This window comes from Neoarius graeffei, chromosome 13 (genome assembly GCF_027579695.1).
Source record: "Neoarius graeffei isolate fNeoGra1 chromosome 13, fNeoGra1.pri, whole genome shotgun sequence".
Classification (NCBI taxonomy): domain Eukaryota; kingdom Metazoa; phylum Chordata; class Actinopteri; order Siluriformes; family Ariidae; genus Neoarius; species Neoarius graeffei.
Window position 1 is genome coordinate 8,894,953 of NC_083581.1, and position 19,136 is coordinate 8,914,088.

At 40.2% G+C, this 19,136-nt stretch overlaps 1 protein-coding gene across 5 annotated transcripts in view; it reads right to left on the reverse strand.

Annotated features, from left to right (window-relative positions):
* The window catches only part of LOC132896406 (zinc finger protein 883-like), a 41,491-nt gene extending 25,713 nt beyond the window's left edge, over positions 1–15,778 (reverse strand). The window contains exons 1-3 of one of the 5 annotated variants that reach the window (XM_060937205.1): positions 15,690–15,778; positions 10,050–10,221; positions 177–448 (exon numbers count right to left, since the gene is read on the reverse strand). In XM_060937205.1, the coding sequence (XP_060793188.1) occupies positions 177–448; positions 10,050–10,209 (432 nt within the window). In that variant the 5' untranslated portion in view covers positions 10,210–10,221; positions 15,690–15,778. Of the gene's footprint in view, positions 1–176; positions 449–9,090; positions 9,308–10,049; positions 10,222–15,689 lie in introns of those variants that run through there. The other 4 variants (XM_060937206.1, XM_060937207.1, XM_060937208.1 and 1 more) reach the window with 4 other exon arrangements.
* Between the last annotated feature and the right edge of the window lie 3,358 nt (positions 15,779–19,136).

Below are 19,136 nucleotides of genomic sequence, written 5' to 3' on the forward strand. Positions count from 1 at the left end.
CAATAAAAAGTTTAATAATAAGAATAGCATTGTGATCAAACTTGTGATTTATACCACTACTACACACATCATTGGCAAGAAGAAATTGATATTAATTGGAGCTACCTTCATCTAGTCGTCACATTTTGTGACTTCAAAAATATACGATCTTTCTAGTACATTTATGACAAACTCACAACCCAGGAGTATCCACTGTTCCTGGCTTCCTCTCCGTTTACCAGCTCTCCCTGGTAAGGTCCGAAGTGTGCACCTACTGGAACAGTCTCCCCCTTATTAAACACCCCCAGGCCTGCATCAGGAATACTGGACTTCTGGATTTCTAGCCCAGGAGGAAGAGTTTGTCTGGCTCGGTCAGGGACTCCCATGGGAGCAGGTGTATCTGGGATGAAGAGGGGTGGTCCATGAACCTCACATTTGTTGAGGAAGAAGGATTTGCAAACTTCACAGTCTGAGAGTAGAGAAAACACAGTAGGAAGAAATGAGGCCCAAATGTGTGTGCAATGTGTGTGTAGATCATAGACTTAGCTAGCGAGCCGTGCAGCTGTGTTTTACACGGCCAATTCTCAAAAAACACGGCCATAAATCCCCAAACATGGCCTATAAATTTTATACTAACCCATGCTAACCAAAATTTTGTGAAATTTTGTTGTTTTGTGAAGTAATTTTGTGCATTTCTGTGGACATTTTTGTCGACGGTCAGCAGTTTCCTGGGGCATGCCCGGCGCGTGTGCGTTCTATATGTGGAAGTTAAATCAAGATAATCAAATTTACCACCAAAAATGTAGCGTTCTTATTGGTCAGATTTTGAAACGAGGCTTGAATGGAAGCAAAATACTACGAGTTTTGAGAGCTTCGCCGGCGAAGCTCGGCAGGTTTAGAATAGGTCATGTATTTAGATAAATATCTTCAAGTTTTTTATCATCCAACCATGATAAACATATTGACAGAAACTTTACACTTTATGTGCCCACTGCCAAATAATATAGTTTTTAAATTACCTAAAAAGTTTTATGTTTCATCTAATTGTCACCCTCCTCAGTCACACCGGACTTGGCACACTGAGAGCCCACTTCCACGTTCATAAAAGACAAGGTAACAGCATGATAATCACTTTCACTCTTTCAGTTTCGATTGGTTTCTCTTTCGCCAAGATTTATATTATGGGTCATTCCATGCCAAATCAACAAATATCTGACAAATTTATGCTCGACCATCTCAGATTTCAATCAAATTTGGAGGGCTCAGAGATACTATTAAACGAAGGTAATCCCCAAAATTTGAGCTTCCTATCTCCAACGGTTTCAGAGATACAGGCATTTGAATTTTTCAATTTTTTTGCATTTTGCTCAAAACATACATATTTCAAAGTGTAATATAATCTTTATTATGCAAGAGAGAAACCTAAAACTTTGCACAGAGACTCAATGTCTTGTACTACAAGCTTCAACTTAGAATTTCAATGGTCATTGTATATTAGATGGTGATTTTAACAAGGAAATTAAAAAGACAAATTTGCATTTTTTGCATTTTTAATTCATTCTGGAAGCTTGCCTGTGGCAGTAATGCTTAAACTAAGAATGCTATTCAAATCTACACAGAAATATCTACCAATTTCAGTTTTACCAAGTCTCCACTATTCCTAGTTTGTCTGTAATAGGGTTTTGAAATTCGCCGATTTCTAAAACATGCCATTTTCAGTAGCATGGATTCCAATGTGGGATAGCAGTTAGGAACTTGTAAATTTTTTTCAGTAATCTCCTAGACCCATATTTTATATTTCCAAGTTTTTGTTCTGTGTCTCAAGTATTTCTGAGCTATAGGTGTTTAAAAAATCCATTTTTTCCAAATTCGAATTTTTGATATTATTTTCATTTTATTGATGATTAAGGACTGATAAATACAACTAAATGATTTGTATAGATAAGGAAACATTTTACTTGTGTTCATGTCACAGAAATATGGTTTTAAAAATATCATCATTTTGAAATAAGCTAAATAATATATGAACATTTCACATTTTTCAGTAAATATATATATAAAAACTAAAGAAGTCAGTCATTTTTCATATAAATCACTTAACTTACAATTTCTGTTGTATGTTAGTTTATGGCAGTCAGAATCTTTCTTTAGTCCAATTCCTATAGAACAGGGAGGAAGTTCAGCCATTTCTAGATGTCTAAGAACAAACTCATTTATACTGATCTCAAATTGAAAGCAACTACAATTAAATTCCCTAGTCAACTATTCAAAATATCCAATCCTTGCAAAGAAACACATTCAGTTAATAACATTGGTAAATTTTCTTAGTGCTCTGTATTACAATGTATTTAATATAATCCAAGCAATATAATGTTATCTGAACAAGTATGCAGTTTACAGACTCTAAAACTATAAGATATGAGCCACCTGTTCTGGTATCAAAGGTCACCTATTGTGCTGTGTTGATATTGATGAGGCTGGCTGTTGACTGGTACACAATAGCTGGTCATTGATTGCTAATGTTACACAGTCTTAGATTAAAATAAATTTACAAATAATTAATACTGAGCATTAATTGAAATTGTTTAAAATTGAGGAAGAAACATGTCTCCTAACCTACTTGAGCCTTATTGAAGCATTTATTAACCCTCAAATATCAGTTATATGAAAATATATCAAAAATTCGAATTTGGTGAAAATGGATTTTTTTTAAACCCCTGTAGTTTAAAAATACTTTAGAGACACAGAACAAAAATTTGGAAATATAAAATATGGGTCTTGGGGATTACTGAAAAAAATTTACAAGTTCCTAACTGCTATGCCACATTGGATTTCTTGCTACTGAAAATGGCATGTTTTAGAAATCGGCGAATTTCAAAACCCTATTACAGACAAACTAGGAATAGTGGAGACTTGGTAAAACTGAAATTGGTAGATATTTCTGTGTAGATTTGAATAGCATTCTTAGTTTAAGCATTACTGCCACAGGCAAGCTTCCAGAATGAGTTAAAAATGCAAAAAATGCAAATTTGTCTTTTTAATTTCCTTGTTAAAATCACCATCTAATATACAATGACCATTGAAATTCTAAGTTGAAGCTTGTAGTACAAGACATTGAGTCTCTCTGCGCAAAATTTTAGGTTTCTATCTTGCATAATAAAGATTATATTGCACTTTGAAATATGTATGTTTTGAGCAAAAAACAAAAAAATTGAAAAATTCAAATGCCTGTATCTCTGAAACTATTGGTGATAGGAAGCTCAAGTTTTGGGGATTAACTTCTTTTAATAGTATCTCTGAGCCCTCCAAATTTCATTGAAATCTGAGATGGTCGAGCATAACTTCTTGCTGATTTGGCATGGAATGACCCTTATCTTAAATAGTACTTTCATAAACTATCATTATTATTGACTCTTTTGTATTGTTTACAGCAGAGGTGGATAGTAATGAAGTACATTTACTTGAGTACTGTACTTAAATACACTTTCTGAGTATCTGTACTTTACTTGAGTATTATTTTTGGGGGGAAACTTATGACTTTAACTTCACTACATTTGAAAGACAAATATCGGACTTTTTACTCCACTACATTTCTATCAGGGTCCTCATTACTCGTTACTATGAAGCAGCTTGGAAAGTGGATGTGTTTTTCTTTTCTTTTCTAAAACGTGATTGGTTTTTTCCCCAGGTAACACTGAGACAGACTATCAGTAATCAGTAGGGTCACGTCACATGCATGGACTGGATAAAATCAAGTTCAATGATTTCTCAGCAGCATTGATCAGTTGATGGCAGAACATGATCAGTTGATGGCAGAATGGAAGGAGGCAGTTCTTCTGGGGAATGAACGCACCCATGGCCATACCTCGAACCCATGTTTCAGTTTTCTGAAAGCATTCACGATTCGTTTCATTTTAAATGTTTGCTGAAAACGAACCATATCACGGCCTACAAAAATTCACCGTCCAACCTGCAAAAGCATACTGAGGTATATAAACGTTTTATTCCAAGAGAAAGCTTGCAACGAAGTTGTCTGTGCTTTTAGAGCTTGCGATAACATTGCAATAGCTGTGCAGTCTGATTAGTCAAATGATTTTTTATGGATTTGCCCGCCAAGTTGCCATCGCCTTGTCCACGGCTAACATTAACACGTAGCTAGTTAACTTGGACACTATTAGTTAGCATGTAAACATGGAGTTACGCTAACATGAATAACGTTAATTTATCTGAAGTCCTTTCAGAAATATGTTTTAGCACAGGGTTTCCCAAAGTGTGGTGCGCGCACCCCCGGGGGTGCGCGAGCTGCCACTAGGGGGTGCACAAGATAAAAAATGTAATGGTGATTTTTAACTCCTCTTCTACGCCGTAACAGTTCTGCAGTAGTTTGTGGCTTCATTCATTCATTCGCGATGCTCAACTGGTTGAAATCGGCAAAACTAAATGCGCCACCACAAATCAGGGATTCTCCGCTTTGGCAGCAATTAAAACTAAACATCGGCAAAGACTGGGAGATGTTGAGAAAGATTTGAGGCTGAGACTGTCTTCAATTACCCCAAACATCGGAGAGCTTTGTGCCAAGATGCAGGCCCATCCGTCGCATTAATATTGGTATGTATTTGGCCAAATGGCATTGATCTTGCTAAAAATATATACTGCTACTGAAAATAGGACCTATATAGCCTACTGACCCACCCACCGTCTGTCTGTCTGTCTGTCTCTCTCTCTCTCGCTGCAGACTGAGCCGCCAGCGCTGCACTTCAAAATCAGATGGATCCTTTTCTTTATCTGTTCCTGATATGCTCCTTAATTGTTGTATCTCTTTAAAATGCATATGTTCATAATTATCATTGCTATTTTTACTGTTATTATATGTTAACTTTTTGCAAATTAAATTCATTCTCAATTCATTTTCATAACCTTGTAATGACAGGGTTGTGTTGCTAGTGTTTTAAACACGGATGAAAATCATATATTTTCCCCATATCTGGCTGGTAGACTGCATGCCTCGATGTGATCTCCCTTTGTAATGAATTTGCGCATTTACCGTGTTGCAACGTTTTAAAACTGTTACATTTCAATCAAATTCTATCTAATTCAAATACGAGAGCGCATAATATGTTAATGTGATTCGATGTTCTCATTCGAGCACGACGTGCTGCCTTTGTAAGAAAGCTTTGGTGTTTTTTTGGGTTTTTTTTCACCTTTGTGGTTTCCTGCAGGTGTGGCAAACGATGTTTGTTATCATTTTAGCACGATTAAAGATGCTGCCTTTATAAGAAAGCGTGTTTTTTTGAAACTGGGGAACTGGGGGTGCGTCAACCTGGTTGGAGTATAGAAGGGGGTGTGCGGCCAAAAAAGTTTGGGAACCGCTGTTTTAGCATAATCTTGCCAAATAAACAGAATGTAGAAGTCTCTCTTTTCTAGTAGCATTAGCTACCCAGTATGATTTAGAGTTTGAAAAGAGTTTTCTAACATGCCAGGTGGAGTTTCACTGATTAGCTCGCTTAATGTTAAACCACCATGATGGCACAGCATACGTTCATTTTGTAAATTCACATTTCTGTCTTTGGTAACGGCGTTAGGTTTTGTAAGCGTTGTGGCAATAATACAAAAATGCATTGACAGAAAATGTACTTTTAATACTTAAGTATTTTTAAAAGCGAGTACTTCAGTGCTTTAACTGAAGTAAAAATTTGACTGGACAACTTTCACTTGTATCGGAGTAACATTTGACCAGTGGGATCTGTACTTTGACTTAAGTAATGAAGTTGGGTACTTTGTCCACCTCTGGTTTACAGTATTTACATTTCAAGTAACTAGTAACTACAGGAACATTTCCTTTCATTTGTAACTTAGTTTCACTTATTTTTAACTCCTGTTTATTGCACTTTTTAAAAGAATCTGAATGATTTCTAACATTTTGTGATGCAACATTTTCATTATGTACATTTCATAAAATCAAAACTTGTTCAAGGTATCTATTATTTTCAGTTGTATACATTTCATAATATTAATCTTCAGAGTTGGCTGAATCTCATTTGCTATCTTTGTTGTATATAGTAAAGATGTAGTCTCTGTAATAGGACTTGATTGCAGCAATATGTATTTTGTTTTTTGTCTTAAGTGCACTAGAAAGTCTAATTTAAGGTTTCTGCTTTTATTGCAGAAATTTGTAGAAGATTTTATTGATAATTACAGTGATTTGTAAAGTTCTGGTTAAAGAATAAGAAACTACATTTAAAAACTGTCGTCACATTTTATTAAGCTAGTAAATAAAATTTGTATTAAATGCCTAATAAAATATAATTTCACACTTAAAATGTATCCCCCCCGTCACGACCAAGTTACACTCCCCACTTTCAGAAAAACACTCCCAATCTTCCCAGTCCTGGCTAAGAGCCTCTGCATGCTCTTGCGACAAGGCTTTCGCAGATAGCTTTTCGCAGACAGCTGTAATTTATCGTTGAGCGGGGAGTAATAGGCGTGCGCGATGTTATTCACCACCACAACGCAAGGGGGTGCGAAGTCGCGAAATCGCTAGGAGTAGTTGGTGGGTGTGGTTAGTGGAGTGTTTATCCTCCGGTTACTTATAATTATGCTTATAATGACTAGAACTGGAGTCATATAGATGTACGTACTTCCTCACTTCCTTGATCAACCGCTCTTCGTGCTGTTCCATCTTCGCTCGTGTTTTTAAAAATGGCGGTCGTGAAAACAAACCAAACCGGGAAAGTAGGGAAGCGGAAGTGCGTGTACAGCGGATGTAGAGTGGACCAATCAGAGCCCTCTTGTCTGCGACGCTGTCTGCGAGGCTTCTGCGGTGGTCACAAATTTTGGGAGATGCGCGCAGAGTGTCTGCGAAGGTGGGGGGGGGGGGGGCTATGCAGACACCATCTGCAACGCCGTCTGCGAGGACTGGGTTGTCAGCATAAATTGGCCTTAAGCCCCTGCTGTATATCTAAGACCATACACAGTACAAAGTACAACCCCAATTCCAAAAAAGTTGGGACAAAGTACAAATTGTAAATAAAAACGGAATGCAATGATGTGGAAGTTTCAAAATTCCATATTTTATTCAGAATAGAACATAGATGACATATCAAATGTTTAAACTGAGAAAATGTATCATTTAAAGAGAAAAATTAGGTGATTTTAAATTTCATGACAACAACACATCTCAAAAAAGTTGGGACAAGGCCATGTTTACCACTGTGAGACATCCCCTTTTCTCTTTACAACAGTCTGTAAACGTCTGGGGACTGAGGAGACAAGTTGCTCAAGTTTAGGGATGGGAATGTTAACCCATTCTTGTCTAATGTAGGATTCTAGCTGCTCAACTGTCTTAGGTCTTTTTTGTCGTATCTTCCGTTTTATGATGCGCCAAATGTTTTCTATGGGTGAAAGATCTGGACTGCAGGCTGGCCAGTTCAGTACCCGGACCCTTCTTCTACGCAGCCATGATGCTGTAATTGATGCAGTATGTGGTTTGGCATTGTCATGTTGGAAAATGCAAGGTCTTCCCTGAAAGAGACGTCATCTGGACGGGAGCATATGTTGCTCTAGAACCTGGATATACCTTTCAGCATTGATGGTGTCTTTCCAGATGTGCAAGCTGCCCATGCCACATGTACTAATGCAACCCCATACCATCAGAGATGCAGGCTTCTGAACTGAGCGCTGATAACAACTTGGGTCGTCTTTTTCCTCTTTAGTCCGAATGACACGGCATCCCTGATTTCCATAAAGAACTTCAAATTTTGATTCGTCTGACCACAGAAGAGTTTTCCACTTTGCCACAGTCCATTTTAAATGAACCTTGGCCCAGAGAAGACGTCTGCGCTTCTGGATCGTGTTTAGATACGGCTTCTTCTTTGAACTATAGAGTTTTAGCTGGCAACGGCGGATGGCACGGTGAATTGTGTTCACAGATGTTCTCTGGAAATATTCCTGAGCCCATTTTGTGATTTCCAATACAGAAGCATGCCTGTATGTGATGCAGTGCCGTCTAAGGGCCCGAAGATCACGGGCACCCAGTATGGTTTTCCGGCCTTGACCCTTACGCACAGAGATTCTTCCAGATTCTCTGAATCTTTTGATGATATTATGCACTGTAGATGATGATGTGTTCAAACTCTTTGCAATTTTACACTGTCGAACTCCTTTCTGATATTGCTCCACTATTTGTCGGCGCAGAATTAGGGGGATTGGTGATCCTCTTCCCATCTTTACTTCTGAGAGCCGCTGCCACTCCAAGATGCTCTTTTTATACCCAGTCATGTTAATGACCTATTGCCAATTGACCTAATGAGTTGCAATTTGGTCCTCCAGCTGTTCCTTTTTTGCACCTTTAACTTTTCCAGCCTCTTATTGCCCCTGTCCCAACTTTTTTGAGATGTGTTGCTGTCATGAAATTTCAAATGAGCCAATATTTGGCATAAAACTTCAAAATGTCTCACTTTCGACATTTGATATGTTGTCTATGTTCTATTGTGAATACAATATCAGTTTTTGAGATTTGTAAATTATTGCATTCCATTTTTATTTACAATTTGTACTTTGTCCCAACTTTTTTGGAATCGGGGTTGTATAAAGATTATCCAAATATAGATCTGGTTGAGACTAGAGCTCTCCATCAGGACTGAGATCTCACAGGACACAACAAGGTACACGAGTATGAATTTTTTACTCCCTTGTGCGAGTAAACAACTGTACAGATATGAAGTTTGCAGGGCAAAATAAAACAATGTTCATTAACATGAGTGTGGCACTGCGTGATGCATTTACAGCATTCTTACGACCTGCCTGGTTAGAGTCATGGTAGTTTTAAATTCAGCCACTTTCTTGCTCATCTTTTGGGAAACAGAATTTCCCAAATTTGTTTGGAAAATCACATGCAGGCGCAAACAAATATAATTGCAAACGGAATTTTTAAAAAAGTCTCACACACACACATCTCTATTTGAACTTCCTGATGATTCTGGCATTTCTAGATCTAGGCATTTTTCCAATGGCATACATCTAGGATTTGCATTTAATTAAAAAAAAAAACCTGGCAATTTAAGCATAACCAATTTGCTGAAGAAGAAAGCAGTGGACCCAGAGGAAACTCACGCAGACAGGGGGAGAACTTGCAAAATTTCACACGGACAGCAACCCAAGCTCAGAATTGAATCCAGGACCCTGGAGCTGCGCCACTGTGATGCCCCTAAATCCGTATACAGGTATTTGGACACCTGTCCATCACACCCATATGTGCTCATCGAACATCCCATTCCGGGGCAAACTCTCCGTCCCCTATTAATCACAGCCGATTGGGGCCTTCTGTGAGCTCATGCATGTGGGGAAGAGAGCACATAGCACTACAGTAAATAATCTTCTAATGTGGTAAAGATGTTAGGACACGTTTAACATTTATGGTAGGAGACCCAGGTATCAGTCAGTAAATTTCTCATTATGGGAGAGTCTTCAGGACAGAGAAGTTTGTGCTTTCTGGTTTCTCAGTCACACAACAACCTGCTTTTTTTTTTTTTTTGTCTCAGAACAAAAACCACAGGAGTGGCTGGAAAGAATGACAGACATTCTGTAACATTAAATGTAAATAGAAACAAATAAAATATGCAATGTGTCATTCAGTAATAAAATAAAAGTTGCAATCGTAGGCAAATCACTGTGGTATGAGGGGGAATAATACACTTTGGGCCGTGCTGTTATATGAAAATAAATCACCTGGCATAGATTTTTATATAACAGCATGGCCCATCATGTGATATTCTATACTTTTTTGTTCAAGTTAACAATCTGTTTATGATGACTAATGTATTGTAAGGAAATTTTTAAAAATAATTATTTTGTTTCTCACTCCTTGCTACCACATTACACTCTCTATAAACAAAGTTCACAATTTATGAATAAAAAGTTCAATTTCATTTTGTCACAATTAGTTGATTAAATAATGTGAGACTGAGGCTACATACCAAATGCACTGTACTGTACTTTTAGTGCACTAGATACTGTGTAGGGTAGAATAAACAGTGAGTGTTACTGAGCACCACAGTGGCCTGATGACTTACAAAGGTAGTCTTTATTGTCAGGATCTTCCACTTTAACGGAAAGACCTTCAGGTGGGTTGTCGAGGTCGTCTCCATGGTTGCAGATGTTCAGCTCCAGTGTCTCCTCTTCCTTCACACTGACTTCTGACATCCCTCCATCTTTGGATGTCTCTGTTGTCATGTCCTCACACTGCTAAACATCAAAACAACAAATTCGTTAGATCGGGACGGTATTCATCCTACAACCCCGATTCCAAAAAAGTTGGGACAAAGTACAAATTGTAAATAAAAACGGAATGCAATAATTTACAAATCTCAAAAACTGATATTGTATTCACAATAGAACATAGGCAACATATCAAATGTCGAAAGTGAGACATTTTGAAATTTCATGCCAAATATTGGCTCATTTGAAATTTCATGACGGCAACACATCTCAAAAAAGTTGGGACAGGGGCAATAAGAGGCTGGAAAAGTTAAAGGTACAAAAAAGGAACAGCTGGAGGACCAAATTGCAACTCATTAGGTCAACTGGCAATAGGTCATTAACATGACCGGGTATAAAAAGAGCATCTTGGAGTGGCAGCGGCTCTCAGAAGTGAAGATGGGAAGAGGATCACCAATCCCCCTAATTCTGCGCCGACAAATAGTGGAGCAATATCAGAAAGGAGTTCGACAGTGTAAAATTGCAAAGAGTTTGAACATATCATCATCTACAGTGCATAATATCATCAAAAGATTCAGAGAATCTGGAAGAATCTCTGTGCGTAAGGGTCAAGGCCGGAAAACCATACTGGGTGCCCGTGATCTTCGGGCCCTTAGACGGCACTGCATCACATACAGGCATGCTTCTGTATTGGAAATCACAAAATGGGCTCAGGAATATTTCCAGAGAACATTATCTGCGAACACAATTCACCGTGCCATCCGCCGTTGCCAGCTAAAACTCTATAGTTCAAAGAAGAAGCCGTATCTAAACATCATCCAGAAGCGCAGACATCTTCTCTGGGCCAAGGCTCATTTAAAATGGACTGTGGCAAAGTGGAAAACTGTTCTGTGGTCAGACGAATCAAAATTTGAAGTTCTTTATGGAAATCAGAGACACCGTGTCATTCGGACTAAAGAGGAGAAGGACGACCCAAGTTGTTATCAGCGCTCAGTTCAGAAGCCTGCATCTCTGATGGTATGGGGTTGCATTAGTGCGTGTGGCATGGGCAGCTTACATATCTGGAAAGACACCATCAATGCTGAAAGGTATATCCAGGTTCTTGAGCAACATATGCTCCCATCCAGACAATGTCTTTTTCAGGGAAGACTGTTGTGTATTTTAGGTTACAATAGGACCCGTAGTTGACATGCACCTGGTGCATGTTGGGTAACCTTCGATGTTGCTGTTGTCAGAGTAGCCATGGGCTAGTACGTTATGCCGCCGTCAATAAACCTTTAACATTACGTCGTGGTCCGAGAAATCATTGTTATATTTAGTAACACAACGGTGAAGGATATAACAAAAAGTGGCGACGAGGATGACTGGACCAACGCTGCAGTCCGCAACGGAGGAACGTTTTGTGCCGTTTTTGTTTTTTCCTGCTGATGCCTCGCGCTGACTGGGTATTAGATGCCGCCGGAGAGCGGAAGTTTCGCCATGTGTGCTCCGGTGGATGCGGCTGTCTTCAGCTAAGCGGAAAGGAATGAGCGGTTGAAAACGACAAGGACAAAGCACCGTGAGTGACGCCGAAAAAGGCTCGACGTTACGGGAAGGAACAGTTGTAAAGGGAAGAGCGCCATTTAACCAGGAGCAAGAAAATGGCTGGAATTATTGGCTCTATCGGTCCCTTCGACGAAAGCGCGGATCAATGGAGCTCCTATTCAGAACGCTTTGGATATTTCGTTGCGGCTAATGGAATACAGGATGATAAGTTGGTGCCCATTTTTTTTGAGTGTGATAGGCCCAAAGACTTTTAACCTGCTACGGAGCCTTGTACAACCAGCAAAGCCAGGCAGTAAAACTTTTGCAGAAATTGTGGACACACTGACCAAACATTTTTCACCTAAGCCCCTGGTGATTGCTGAAAGATTCAGGTTTCACAAACGAAACCAAGAAGAGGGTGAGTCTGTCACCATGTTTGTTGCATCATTACGGAAATTAGCTGAACACTGAGTTTAAAGATGCTTTAAATGACACATTAAGAGACAGACTGGTGTGTGGATTAAGAAATGAAGCCGCACAGAAGAAATTACTCACAGAAAGTGACTTGACTCTTGACAAGGCAATTAATATCAGTGTGACAATGGAATTGGCTTCAAAAGAAGCTGCTGCCACTCCAAGATGCTCTTTTTATACCCAGTCATGTTAATGACCTATTGCCAATAGAGATCTTGCAGTCACGTGACCGGAAAGTACACAGCCGCCATCTTGTCGGTAAAAAACACCGCTGAATACTGCTGCACTCGTGTACAGAATGGATCAATTTCAACCGATGGACTACACGACTCATTTTTCTAATGAACAGATAACTAGATATATGTCTAAAATAAACGATCTACAGATTAGTGACCCTTATGGCTTACCGGACGGAGTTTTCACGACCGGATTTTGAACTGCCAGCGGAATACCCAGACGTGTATAATTACCTCATTAACTTTCCCTCGCTGTTCAGTGGTGAAGCACTGCATGCTTATAAATCTCTGGACAGTTATCTTTACAGAAATTCAGAATTTGTCAGCGACTCAGATGTGGCATCTTGTAAACAAGAATCCTCATTGGACGGGTAAGTCACTTAAGTATTGAGTATAGCACTGACCAGCCGATTATAGAATAGAATAAGGTAATTCCAGCTGTAATTCCAAATCGTCCGTCTTGTTTACCATGGATCTGGCGTTGGAGAGGTAGAGGCTTAGCAGTGGAGATTTGAGTAGCTGTTTTCTGAGCTTAGTCAACAGGCCGGCTCTGCCTGCAGCCTCGCTTTTGCTTCCGCTCCCGACGCCGCCTCCTTTGCTTTGCTTCTGATAACAATCCACGGAGACCCCGCTGGTCTCGCTATCTCGTCCGGAATGTTGTGCATGCGATGGAAATCGCTACAAACCGTCATTTTCTGCTGGAAACCCATGTCCAGTAAGTCCATACAGTTGTAGTGGATATTGAAGTCCGGTACAGACGAACAACACGCAAAAATACACACAAAAAACATAAAAAACGTGCACAGGTAGGGAGAGCTTGTAGCCGCAGCCGTTGTAGTAGAATTGTATATAGTAGGGTTTTCCAGAAGAAAAGGTAGAAGTAAAAGCAGAAATAGAAGGCGGAAATATGGCGTTTGACCGACAAGATGGCGTCTGTCACAATCTGGATCGGCTGTGACGTCACATGCAAGTGCTCCATTGACCTAATGAGTTGCAATTTGGTCCTCCAGCTGTTCCTTTTTTGTACCTTTAACTTTTCCAGCCTCTTATTGCCCGTCCCAACTTTTTTGAGATGTGTTGCTGTCATGAAATTTCAAATGAGCCAATATTTGGCATGAAATTTCAAAATGTCTCACTTTCGACATTTGATATGTTGTCTATGTTCTATTGTGAATACAATATCAGTTTTTGACATTTGTAAATTATTGCATTCCGTTTTTATTTACAGTTTGTACTTTGTCCCAACTTTTTTGGAATCGGGGTTGTAGAATCACTTCATTTTGCTTTTACTTGAAGTTATTGAACTTATTTAAATTTATTTTATTCATTTGTATTCTTTTTTCAGACAATTTAGCTTCTGTTTTAGACATGTTTACTTATTCTCTGATTCAGGAGCTTTGTAGCAAATTTGAATTTCCCTCCGGGGATTAATAAAGTAATTCTGATTCGATTTTTTATTTTATTTTTTCAAAATTTTACGGGGGCGGTCCCCCGGACCCCGCCCACCAATGAGAGGGGGGAAACCAGATGATTAATACCAGAGCAATTCCAGCGTTATGGATGTGACACTTGAACTCAAAATGGCAACAAATGACCCAGTGCATGTTTTATTGTCTCCCAGTATTTAAACAGGTGTTGCATATTTTAAGGCTGTACCATACTGGAGAAGTGATAGAACAAGAACAATTCCCATAGTACATCTAGGGCATGCCAGAAAATGCCAATAAAAGATGCGTTATGGACGTGACAGAAAAAGTATCACTTTTCTTGGGTGACTGTACATTTTTATCAAACTCTGTGAAATTGTAAACCTAATGTCGAAATGGAGATATCCATTTGATAGAGGGGTCCAAGGTGAATATTAAAAAATCTTTGTTTAAAATATTTTGTATTCCATGCAGAGTTTCGGAAGGAAAAGTCAGCGTTATGGATGTGACGAAATTCCGTTACGGATGTGACGCGTCTGAAATAGACATGGCATATGTTTAGAAAATCAGCAATTTAACCACCATAACCCTTTGAAAAACTCTCTAAATATCAGCTAAAACTATCAAAGTTCTTAAATAATATTTAGGATGGCTATTGTTTTGCTGTTTTGCGGATTTTAGCATACATTTCTGTGGCTTGTGGCAATAATATAGAATTGTACATGATCAAAGTTGATTTTAGCTTGGGTTTTACATTATAAGAAAGAAAGACTGACAGTGACATATTAGGTTGGTTACAAATTGGTTCAACTTATTCACATCTGTAAAATACAGGCCTAGGTGAGATCTCTGGGAGTGGTTTTGATGTTTTACATGTTGCTTTATTTTTGCATGGTGAGGTTGACATTTACATGGAATTGCCCACCAGACAATTATTCCAGTAACAAGATCTCCTGGGGGCGGCACGGTGGTGTAGTGGTTAGCGCTGTCGCCTCACAGCAAGAAGGTCCTGGGTTCGAGCCCCGGGGCCGGCGAGGGCCTTTCTGTGTGGAGTTTGCATGTTCTCCCCGTGTCCGCGTGGGTTTCCTCCGGGTGCTCCGGTTTCCCCCACAGTCCAAAGACATGCAGGTTAGGTTAACTGGTGACTCTAAATTGACCGTAGGTGTGAATGTGGGTGTGAATGGTTGTCTGTGTCTATGTGTCAGCCCTGTGATGACCTGGCGACTTGTCCAGGGTGTACCCCGCCTTTCGCCCATAGTCAGCTGGGATAGGCTCCAGCTTGCCTGCGACCCTGTAGAAGGATAAAGCGGCTAGAGATAATGAGATGAGATGAGATCTCCTGGTTGGGAAAACATGCCTAGAATAGTCCCCTGTGATGTCATCCGTTTTCATTTTCAATGTGTAAAGCTTTCTGATTAACATGCTGCAGAGCCTGATTGGCTAAAATAAATACGAGGAAAAAAAAGTTGGAACTCCGAGAAATAAAGATGGAATTCCGAGAAATAAAGCAGCTATTGAGATAAATAACGTTGAAATTCCGAGAAATAAAAGTTGGAACTCCGAGAAATGAAGTCAGAATTCCTAGAAATAAAACTGGAATTTGCTGAAAACTGGAATTGCAAGCAAAATTAATTTGATGGAAATGGACTAAGATTATTTAAATACTTTCAACATACAACTAAACAGATTAGCCGAACTACAAATCTCTCCTTAGTGGATAAATAGTACACTACATAAAGTATACATGGCATTATTTCATACTGAATGTAGTTCACTTAAACAGTGAAGTGGAGCTGCATTTGGGATTCGGCCACACATCTTCAATTTAACTTACCTCAAGGTTTTAAAGCAGAACAAGGGAATAAATCCTCAGAGCCAGATACAATAGCGTACTTTTATTTTTTATTCTTCTCCAATGTTTTCTGGTGGTTGGGGAAGCAGCTACTGGACGCGTTACCGCCACCACCTGGACTGGAGTGGAGCTTCAGGGTGGAGGACTCCTATCCCAACCTAACCCTCACACACTTCTCATCTCATCTCATTATCTCTAGCCGCTTTATCCTGTTCTACAGGGTCGCAGGCAAGCTGGAGCCTATCCCAGCTGACTACGGGCGAAAGGCGGGGTACACCCTGGACAAGTCGCCAGGTCATCACAGGGCTGACACATAGACACAGACAACCATTCACACTCACATTCACACCTACGGTCAATTTAGAGTCACCAGTTAACCTAACCTGCATGTCTTTGGACTGTGGGGGAAACCGGAGCACCCGGACGAAACCCACGCGGACACGGGGAGAACATGCAAACTCCACACAGAAAGGCCCTCGCCAGCCACAGGGCTCGAACCCGGACCTTCTTGCTGTGAGGCGACAGCGCTAACCACTACACCGCCCTAAAATGTCATTTTAAAAAGTGTAATGTTACATGCCTGGACACATTTGGTTGTTCTGAACATGTTCGTGCTGAGTTTTGCTGCTAGAGACTAAAATTCTCTGGGGCTGGTTTGCTTCCAGTAGAACTGGTGCGTAGCACAAAGTCAGCAGAAAATAAAGAAGACTCCTCTGAGGCACATGAAGTCAGCTGACTGCATCTATGCTCATGCAGCATAACACACCTGGCTATCTACCCACTTCGACATGTATTATACTTGCCAAGTCTACCAATTCACGTGGTAGTCTACTGCTTTTAGTTCAAAAAACTACCACATTACAAAATAATGAGTGAGCACTGTTGGATTCGCAATTCTGATCTCATTTCAGCTGTTTTCACACAGCGGACACATAGTGTCCAATAGTCATATTAAGTGAAGCCAAGAGCCAATGGAACGGGGCAATAATGATGTTGAATCTAAACTGTATTGCTCTATCACACCATTCCATTGGCTCTCATTATGGTTCTAGCCAATCAGCAATAAGTTCACATATGAAAAAAAACAACAGGCCAGTATTTGTAAAAACACACAACCACAACATGCACAACACGCACAACACGTTCTGGTGATCATGAATAATGAATTCTCCAAAGGAAAAAAAAAAAGATTCGCTATGACAACAAGTTCAAGGTGACTTCATCATCAGATCATCCAGCATCAAAGCATCGAGACAAGGTGAAAGTAAAAGTATGAAGTATGTGTGTCCGATTTCTCGATTAATTTTCTTCAAATATGGCACTCAGAATGCAGAAGAATGCACCATTTTACACATTTTTTTCCCCAAAAATTTCCATGGGGGCATGCCCCAGACCAGGGGCCTCATTTATAAACGATGCGTACGCACAAAAGAATGCGTACGCCACATTCTACGCAAGCTTCGGTATGTATAAAAAGTGAACTTGACGGTAAAATGTGCACACCTCCACACAAGCTCTGAGTCAGAGCTTGTGTGGAGGTGCGCACATTTTACCGTCAAGTAATTACGCCGTCATTCGATTCAATAATCGAAGTTTAACACAAACATAACATCGCGCATCAAAGACGTGACTGACTTAACATTTATAATCCTTAATTTTGTGCACTTGTCAAAAATAACATCTCATTATCTCTAGCCGCTTTATCCTTCTACAGGGTCGCAGGCAAGCTGGAGCCTATCCCAGCTGACTACGGGCGAAAGGCGGGGTTCACCCTGGACAAGTCGCCAGGTCATCACAGGGCCGACACATAGACACAGACAACCATTCACACTCACACCTACAGTCAATTTAGAGTCACCAGTTAACCTAACCTGCATGTCTTTGGACTGTGGGGGAAACCGGAGCACCTGGAGGAAACCCACGCGGCAAACTCCACACAGAAAGGCCCTCGCCGGCCCCGGGGCTTGAACCCAGGACCTTCTTGCTGTGAGGCGACAGCGCTAACCACTACACCACCCTGCCACCAAAAATAACATCTTATTTAAGGCAATAAAGACAAATTGAGAGGCTATACATTGTATGTTTTTGCAACATAAGCAGTAGGCTAAGTTTTGTTAATTATCCACTTATGGCTTTCATGCATGTTGTGTCATTTTTCCATATTGATCATTAGGCTATCACACATGTTGCTTGTTAGGTTGCCTACTCTGTAAATAGTATATAAGAGGGATTTGCCGTGGTAGGTCTTATGATGCACTATGGTGTATTTGGCATTGCTGGAGGATGTGGCAAATGGAAGAATTAGGAGAGAGCGAGTCTTCAGAGACCAACAAGATTTGTTGGCCAATGACGATGAGTGGCTCATGAGCCGATTCAGATTGCCACGAGCTGTTCTTTTACCAGGGGCGCCCCCATGTGGTGGCTAGGGGTGGCTGCAGCCACCCCCAGATTACTCTGAGCCACCCTTTTAGCCACCACAAGGAGGCGCATTGGATTTCTGTAGAGCTAGGAAATATATTTTAAATCACAACACTAAGTTAATGATGTGAAAAGGTTTTTTAACACAAAAGCCAAAACAATAATAATATACAATAGTAAGAATAAGAAACAGAGCACAATGGGGTCCCTTCGCCCCATCTAAAAGTAGATGCAAAAAAAAAAGTAGAGGGTGGTGAGGATACACCATCCAATTTATTAGAGCTCACGGTTTTTCTAGAACCATATGCGGAGGTATTCGCAGAAATGTACAAAATCTGCAAGATCGCGCTTGCTTTACCAGTAAGCACTGCAGCCTGTGAGCGCAGTTTTTCTGTTTTAAAACTAATTAAGACAGTGCTGCGAAATTCAATGTCAGATGAAAGGCTGAGTAATTTGGGGTTGCTCAGCATTGAATCCAGGAGGCCAAAGGCCATAAATCTGGATGAATTTGTGGATGTTTTTGCTAAAAGGCACAATAACAGAAGGATAATCCTGTTCTGAAATGTACATACTGAACGACCTCTGATTTGTAATGAAATTTTACTGCATTTATTTTATTTTGTGGCCGGTGCAGAAATGGTTCTGAGCCTGTGGTGAAATTTCTTCACTGTACAATAAAAGAGTATTGAACATAGCTGTTGGTGTGCTCAAATGCATTGATGTTCATTTACACTAAGTGAAGTAATTTTAAAGGCAAAGGTCAGTAAATTAACGTAGGTACAATTTCACCATAGTATATTTATTATAATTATAAATCCTAAGCTGGGCGGCACGGTGGTGTAGTGGTTAGCGCTGTCGCCGCACAGCAAGATGGTCCGGGTTCGAGCCCCGGGGCCGGCGAGGGCCTTTCTGTGTGGAGTTTGCATGTTCTCCCCGTGTCCGCGTGGGTTTCCTCCGGGTGCTCCGGTTTCCCCCACAGTCCAAAGACATGCAGGTTAGGCTAACTGGTGA